Source organism: Gigantopelta aegis, chromosome 14, assembly GCF_016097555.1.
Source record: "Gigantopelta aegis isolate Gae_Host chromosome 14, Gae_host_genome, whole genome shotgun sequence".
NCBI lineage: Eukaryota > Metazoa > Mollusca > Gastropoda > Neomphalida > Peltospiridae > Gigantopelta > Gigantopelta aegis.
The window spans coordinates 16,824,321-16,833,311 of record NC_054712.1 but is presented as its reverse complement, the minus strand read 5'-3'; the positions used below and the strand labels follow the sequence as shown (position 1 = coordinate 16,833,311).

Sequence of the window (8,991 nt, the reverse complement as noted above, 5' to 3'; positions counted from 1 at the left end):
TGACTTGTTTGTGAATTGGGGGGGGGGGGGGTCTCCAAGCATTACATAATATTTTGGGGTGTGTATGGTTTAGCGTTACAGTGCGTTTACAGGGCAGTGGCGTAGGAAGGTGCCAAAAAGTGGGGGTGGGCACACTTTTATATTATATTTACACTATTATAAAGGAAATATAAAGCAATATACCTGAAAGTGGGGGACACATGCCTCCCTTGTCTCTCCCCCCACCCACCCCCCACCCCCCACCCCGCTTCCTACGCCAGTGCAGGGGAAAGGAAGGGTGTCTAATTTCGACCAAAAAAGCCTTACGTAATATTTGAACGGCCCCTAATAAGCGAATGTTAAAAAAAAAGATGTCGGATAAATTAATTAAAAAAATTTACAGATCGTAGAAATCAGGGAGAGCACACACACACACACACACACACACACACACACACACACACACACGTTAAGGTCGAAAATGTAGGGTTTTAAGAAATGTGGCTAATTGTGCCCATCACAGGAGATCCCCCCTCCCCCTTTATTAGATATCATTTCAACGAGTCACTCAACACATACAGTTTGTTTTGTTTGACGAATACCATTACAGCACGTTGACCGGCTATATTGGATGTCAAACACTGGGTAATTCTGACATAAGCTTAGTGAGGAAATTCGCTACATTTTTCCATTAGTAGAATGGGATCGTTTATAATATGCACCATGCCACAGACAGAAAAGCATTTATAGGCTACCACGGCCTTTGGTATATCAACTGTGGACCATCGACGGGGATCGATCCTAGACCGACCGCGCATTAGGCGAACACTTCACCACTGAGCAACGTCCCGTCCCCTATATACATAATTAAGTTTACACTTGCCATTTTAATTTTACATTCACTTTTGACAGTAATGCTAATTAATAAAATGTGTACGTATTTATGTATGTGCATTAATGTAATGTAATGTAATGAAATGAAATGATCGGCATTTCAAATAAACATATTCGTTTTCATATTCGTAATTAGATCGAAAATTCCAATCCCACATCATAAAGAATAACTTTAACACCATCTGGAAGACAATAACGGAAGTGAAAAAAAAGAAAGAGAAGGATTACTTTAATTGAAACCCTGAACAGGAAAAAGCAAGTAGCCTAATCAGTCTGATTAAAATTAGCTCTACTGGTCTACAAGGAATAGTAATTAACCAGTGGAGCTAATTTTAAGTAGGCCTAGATTGGTAGCCTAATCATCTTTAGAGTGAGAACTGAGCATTGCCACCTCTGTAGACTCAAACTTGCCCACTCTGATTAATGTCCATGTGGCTCAGGTGTCCAAATACCGGAACACATCTTTCAGTCCTGCCCTGAGACAACTCCCCCTCCCCCAAAAAAAACAACAACAACAACAACAACAACAAAACCCAGCAGATTTCCTGGTGATAACAGGACTGGAAGTCTGAGCATGGTTTTGGGATCGCAGAAGAAGATAGGAAACCCGCTGCCGCCAGTCCATGGGCTAGGCCTACTTGTTTAAATTAATTAGCAGCAAGAGTTGTTTTATATATATACAAACAGGATAGTAGGCCTACATGTATACCACGGTCTTTGTTACACCAGTTGTAGAGCACTGGCCGTGGGATCCTAAATATACCGCGCTTCGGTCGAGAGCGGTTTACCACTGGGCTACGTCTCGCCCCACCTGATTTAGGCCTATATGCTGCAGCTATCAGCGAAATGTAGCATGTTTAGGTCATGTACCTAGAGGCTTGAGTAATTAATTTGCATTCACACACTTTATGAGAGACTGAATCCTAAACTTCAATAATTTCAAGTGGCTGTTACTGGTTCTTTATTCTGATTTTGGGGCCGTTTATTTAACCATGATAAATCTAAAACATTTTTTTGACAAGTATTTTGCCGTTCTTTATTGCGCTTGCGCATTTATGATGGGAACCTTTTGATCTTAGTAAAAGTTTAGCCTAACACCGTATCATGAAAATGGATTTACGGACAGTGCTATGTAGAACTCAGTTTATGGTATATAGCAAGTAATATATTTAATATAGATTATAATAGTCATTAATATTTAATATTGTACTCATCGACAATGTGTGAAATGATTGGGATGTTTGATAATATGAATGACAGCCGTAATTTTAGTATTTATATATACGGAACAATTTTCATGAACTGATAAGTTTTTTTTCGGAAATGTACGACATGAATACACCATACTAATAATAAATTAAATATATTTATAATCATGAAGAAACAAATCATAGTTATGCCGCTGAATCTTTTATAATATTAATGTTAAAACGCATTTTTGGTTTGAATTAACAAATAATACATTGGACAACGTTTTGTATGATCCAAAGTTTTCTTTTGTCATAATATCATATCATTTCATCTTTTAAAAAAGAGGCTACAATTAGGCTACAGGTCAGTTGCCTATTCTTTCTAAAACCAGGTTACCATAGTAAACTGTAGCAGGTCTGCCACTGAAGCAGATTGACACAGACTACAGAACATTTTGGGTATAATATCCGCCCGGTCCCCTCCATTATTATTTTTAGTTAGGGTTGAAGGTTAGGGTTAGGGTTAGGGTTGGGTTAGGGTTGGGGCTGGGGCTGGGGCTGGGGTGGGGTTAGGGTTGGAGTTAAGGTTAGGGTTAGGGAAGGGGGGACCGGGCGGATATTTTTCCGTTGTGTCCAATGTGAAACAATATGCATATTGATATGCATTGTGTTCCACTGTTGACACATTACCAATCAGTGTCAATTAATCTGTTTTCGTCAAATCAAGCTAGTGAGAGTTCTCATTATGGGGAATTTTAATAAATGACGTCTAAACTGACCTGTATTTGCCAATGTAGCATTGACACACCAGAATCCAAAATTGAACAGATTTTATTGTTTTAAGTTGACCTTTTGACAAAATTAATTACTCTATCATTACTGTATGATTTTCTTAACCCTAACCCTTAACCTAACCCATTTTCTTTTTGGGAGACAACAGGTGCCCACAGGACACACATTGTAAATTCCATAGCGCCATACCAAAAAATGTCTTTCTGCCAGAAACACTGTATATATGTGAATTGGGACCAAAGCAGATTGCAGCAGTGTTCTCTCCTATCTGGATCAATGTGCACTGATGTGGTTTACAATTTGGTGTGTCAGCAATATTTCATATATACACACACAACAAATGGTAAATTTGAAATGTTTTCTTTATTTTTGCAGACTGATTCAACCACCGGAAATACTTGAAGTTTAACATGGTGACCTGGCACATATCAATGTCAACATCATGTGTGCAAATGAACAACAACAGAAATCATGACTTCTGAACACAGGGCAGGCATCCAGTCATATCAGTTCTTTACAAAGTTAAAACTTGGCCGACCGATGCAGTGAAGATGCTTGTGATAAAGGACCTGTTTAATTTTAATTTTAATTTTAAAACTGTCAATTATATAATGACTGCCAGTATTTTAAATGTAATTGTACCTGTGAGGTTTTAGGGCTGACTTGTACAATGGTTCGACAAGAGTGGATTGTTGCACTACTGGCTGTAGTTCTGCAGTTGTTGTTGTCATCGGCAACACTCCTGGATAAGGTCGTCGCGACATCTCATGCTAATTTCCCTTGCAATGGATCCCAGGGATCTTCACCCACGCACACAGTGTCCATGCAGTTCAGCACTTCCTCAGTAGACCATGGTAAGTTGGCTTCTAATACATTGTAGTTAGGCCACCAGGGCTTCTAGAATTTTTATAAAACCCACTAGCCATGGGGTCAGTGATTTAAATTTTGTTATTAGCGACTATTAAAAATTCACTAGCCCTACTTTACTTTAAAAGTTAATACAATTTTACTAAATAATAATAATAAGAATAATCAGATATGTCACCTAAAGATGGAGATAGAGATTAAAACCACTAACATTGGGGGTTGGGGTAGGATATTTATATTTACAAAATAGACTTAACTGCAACATTTGAAGAAAAAAAGTTCACTAGCCGTCGGGCATGGCAATAGTAGTTATTTACTAGCCCAACATTGAATATCACTAGCCATGGGAGTGGGACTACCATAATCTAGAAGCTCTGGGCCACACTTAATTTACACCAATTTATGCCAGCACCCACCAGCTAATGTGATGTGATGGCCAAGTTAAGATGGAAGGTGATGTCACAAAACCATCACACTTTTATAAAAAAATTATCAGTTGCTCTATGGATTTTATGAATGCACCTTTTCCTGCCTGGGGGCAACATACATACATATACCCAGAAAAGGACAACCCCTGTTGTTCAGCTCTTTCTCCCAGGATATTGGTTTAAATAAACACACCCACTAAATTTGACTAGAGTACACCCATTTTACATTTTCATGGGCTGGAATTGCCATACAAAAACAGTCTTCAATGTCAACAAGTTACACATTTGCAAACTAGATGTTCTCCTGTGTCAACTTCAGTCTAATAGTTGAAATAATTACAGTCAAACAGCAGATTACTTGCACGGATATATTTCCGGATTTAGGTCAACCAAATGGGAAGATAATACTGATCTGTGGCCAGCAATAAACACTGTACACAGACCTGCTGCAGTGTTCGAGATTAAAAAAATTGGTGCAGTATCCCAGATGGATACTAACATTTCAAAATCTGGTATCCAACCTGAGAATTTGGTATCCCACTTTTGGATATGGTTACGTAACATTCAAATATAGCAAGCAGGCTAATTTTAATTTTAATAAATAAACAAAAGGCTGTATTTGTTGAAAACATTTTATAATGGCTACTTGCCTTTTTAGTGTTTTTATCGACTTTGGAATTACTAGGCCTAATTAAGGAAAACGTAGACTGGAAGGAAACATCCCAACAAAAACAATAGCGACATAGCGGTTTCCAATCTTTTGCTATGCCGCTATTGCTCCAGTGTAGCATTAGACTGGGTACGAACTCGAAAATACTGTTACTTAACTTCATCCGTAAATGACAACTTACATTGTTTCAATGAAAAATAAACACTCAGGATTAAAAACACAACATTATATGGTATCCCAGCGGGATACTGGATTCTTGAAGTCTGGTACCAGTGTCCAAACTTAAAATCTGGTATCCCCGGGATATCAGGATACCGTTAATCTCGAACACTGCTGCTGCGTGCATCTTAGCAAGGACTTGCTTATGCCACCTGTATGTGATACTTGCTGGTACAGTGGTACAGTAGCTCTAGATAATTTTAAAGAAAAACGCATAATTGACGAGAGTAACCTACTCATGTGCAGCATATGTTTCTTCTTGAACTCTAGACCTTACATCTATGTCAAGTGTTATTACTTTGTATCAGATATGACTGACAACTACATGTACTAACTGAACAAACATTAACTGTATTGTAAAGAATACTGATTAATCAATGTGCTGAGGTGCAGGCCAGCTTTATATATTGTTTCTCACCGATAATTGTAGCTTTTTTCACAAGGATAATAAATATTGCTATTTTGTCTCCATGCTAAAATAAATTTTTGGCACAATTAAAACTGGTATTGGCAGAATTAATACCATAAAATAATTAAGTATATATGCAGGGTTTCTGTCAGAGGGTAAAATGGGTATTGCACCATACCCAAATTTTTTGCACTTAATTAAAAATAATAAAATATACCCGGTACATTGGTACCCATGTCTTAATTTTATGTTTTTGCTTTCCAGAATACATTGTGTCATTCAAAGGCTATTTCAAGAGTACTGCCAGGAAGCGGTTTATTGCCTCAGCTCTTGCAGAGTCCAGTGTCACCTCGTGGAATATAATCCCTCGCAATAACCCAGCCAGTGAATACCCTAGTGACTTTGATGTTGTTAAAGTAAGTTCTACAATGAAAAATCCCTCGCTATACTAAGATATCCTAGCTTTGCAATAACCCGGCCAGTGAATACCCTAGTGACTTTGATATGGTTAAAGGTAGTTCTACACTAAGATATCCCTAGCAATAACCTGGCCAGTGAATACCCTAGTGACTTTGAAATGGTTAAAGGTAGTTCTACACTAAGATATCCCTCGCAATAACCTGGCCAGTGAATACCCTAGTGACTTTGATGTGATTGAAGGAAGTTAGCACTGGGATATTTCCCATTCCAGCCAGTGCACCACAACTGATATATCAAACGATGTGGTATGTGCTATGTTGTCTGTGGGATGGTGCATGTAAATGATCCCTTGCTACTAATGGAAAAATGTAGCACATTTCCTCTCTTACACTTATCAGAATTACCAAATGTTTGACATCTAATACAGTAATAACTGATGATGAATAAATCAATGTGCTCTAGTGCTGTTGTTAAACAAAATAAATTTTAAACTTCAGAAAATGAAACTTCTGATATATATTGGATTCATTGTATGTTATTGCCTTGCGATAACTGGGTCTTCTGTACTATTGTTAGGTGTTAGACTCAAATTCAAATCAGAGCAAGCAAAACCCACAAAAGTCAGCCACGCATAACTGTTCCCCTGTCTTTCAACAATTGTCTAAATTAATACAATAGTGCAGCACCATGCCTCAATAGTTTAGCACCATCTTGCCGTACCGGCCTCCATGGCGTCGTGGTTAGGCCATCGGTCTACAGGCTGGTAGGTACTGGGTTTGGATCCCAGTCGAGGCATGGGATTTTTAATCCAGATACCGACTCCAAACCCTGAGTGAGTGCTCCGCAAGGCTCAGTGGGTAGGTGTAAACCACTTGCACCAACCAGTGATCCATAACTGGTTCAACAAAGGCCATGGTTTGTGCTGTCCTGCCTGTGGGAAGTGCAAATAAAAGATCCGTTGCTGCTAATCGGAAAGAGTAGTCCATGTAGTGGCGACAGCGGGTTTCCTCTCAAAATCTGTGTGGTCCTTAACCATATGTCTGACGCCATATTACCGTAAATAAATGTGTTGAGTGCGTCATTAAATAAAACATTTCTTTCTTTCATTTTCCATCTTGCCATAATCAGCACCATGCTGCCCTGAGATTAAACAAGCATTTTTCACTAATTAATTCTAAAATTGCCTTTATAAAACACCAAAAAAGGTATTATTAATTAATAAAATATGCCTTTTACATCTTTTGCCATTCATTTATTAAAGCAAGCACATAAATTACATTAATGTTTATTTCAATTAATTTGTGTATTTTTAATGGGAAAAAAAGGTGCCCCGAAAATGGTGAAAATGCCCCAAAAGTATTTGGTCTACCATGCCTTGCCAAATTTCGAGGGAAATCACTATACAAGATACATTCCACTTCCAATGAATCTGTTTGATTGCATTGAAATGTAGTAAACATCGCACTGGGTTAACTTCCTGTATGTTACATCACATGTAGCTAATATAAGCCTCTACCTGGTAATTGAAACAACAGATGTGACACACAGCTTGTAAGAATTCAATTATTTTTGTTATCTTTGAGTAGCATCGCAATACATTTTATGTATGCAACAGTTGACCTCGCAATACTTTCTTTACGCAGTTTGGGCAACTGTTGGCATCCCCAGCACTTTCATGATGCAATTTATACGTATGTAAATGGTTCTACAGTACCCACTACTAACAGTAACTTGGTGCTTATTCTTATTTTGCTTTTTTTCTTTTTTTTTTTTTTTAAATTTAAACCAAATATGCATAGGAGTAAAAGATGTGGCAAGCCTACTTAGGTGTAATTAATATAATAATTATGGTGTCTTCCCTCCCCACCACATGATATGTGCAGGGCTTAAACTTAAAAGACGGCACCAGCGTCAATTGTCATCATTGAGATATAAATTGCTGTAGGTAGAGAGCATCACCGACGGTAAAGCTTGTTAACAATTGCAAAATGTATACACCTAGTGTACATTATCTGCCAATATTTAACACTTTCCCATTTGAAATTTGTCTACATACAGCTAACTAACCTTTCAGTCATGTTTATTTGCTGCAAATGTCACTTTTAAAACAAAATTGCTGTTAGTGGGCTGTTTCACCCATAGCAATTCCCATGGCAATTCTTTACAAAATTGCTGCGAGAGACAAATTCTTAAGTTTGAGCCCTGTATATGATGAATGCTGGAACATCCCGTAGTTTTCTACCGATCGAACCGAAGGGAACTATAGGTTTTATTTATGACCTGTCTGTCTGTCTGTCCATCCCTCTGTTTATCTGTCTGTCTGTCCATCCTTCTGTCTGTCAGTCTGTCGCTCATGTATAGTTTTCCGGACTTTTATTTTGCAATGTCAAAATATTAATGTGAAATTTTATGTATACATGTAGGTTTATCGTGTACTGTTGCAGATCAAGTTTGATAATTTACCCTTGTTTAAGAGTTATAGCCCTTGAACTTAGGGAGATACGAAAATTTGTTAGGTCCATAGGGAATGTGTATTGCTTTACAGGGGCGGCACAGACTGTATAGCATGGCCGTACCACTTTTGTTTTGTGGGTTATATTTATTGTATCTGAAAACGTCCTTCACAGGTGAATTTGAAAGGAGTCTGGCAACCTTAAGTCGTAATACTTTTTTTTTTTTTTTACACTGTTGTCCCTGCTTTATCAGTACTTTCAGAATGCTTATTAATATTATGATACATAACATGTAGCATTACATTTTGACTTGTTTTTATAGCTGATAGGTGAAGCTCGCAGTGGAGTGGAGGCCCTGCAGGATCACCCATTTGTGAAACATGTGACAAGACACAAGAAAGTCACTCGCTCTCTCAAGTTCTCCAAAGGTTGGTCACAACAACTTGCCATTGCAAATCACACTAAACTGCTGTAACAAAAAGATGTATACTGGGTTCATATGGGTCATGGTAATCATGGAAAGGTATAGAATTTGGAGTTGCAGTGATAGAAATAAGCAGAATTTTCCATTTGTCCATCGAGAAATCTACCGTATATCTTCGCCTGTAAGTCGATCTCGGCTATAAGTCGATCTCGGCTATAAGTCAAGTCCCTAATTTCAAGCCCTGAA

At 38.0% G+C, this 8,991-nt stretch overlaps 1 protein-coding gene across 1 annotated transcript in view; it reads left to right on the top strand.

Annotated features, from left to right (window-relative positions):
- Positions 1-1,968: 1,968 nt before the first annotated feature.
- The window catches only part of LOC121389388 (membrane-bound transcription factor site-1 protease-like), a 42,102-nt gene continuing 35,079 nt past the window's right edge, over positions 1,969-8,991 (top strand). Inside the window, exons 1-4 of the mRNA XM_041520988.1 lie at positions 1,969-2,022; positions 3,231-3,709; positions 5,713-5,864; positions 8,644-8,749. Coding sequence (XP_041376922.1) covers positions 3,526-3,709; positions 5,713-5,864; positions 8,644-8,749 — 442 coding nt within the window. The 5' untranslated portion in view covers positions 1,969-2,022; positions 3,231-3,525. The remainder of the gene's footprint in view (positions 2,023-3,230; positions 3,710-5,712; positions 5,865-8,643; positions 8,750-8,991) is intronic.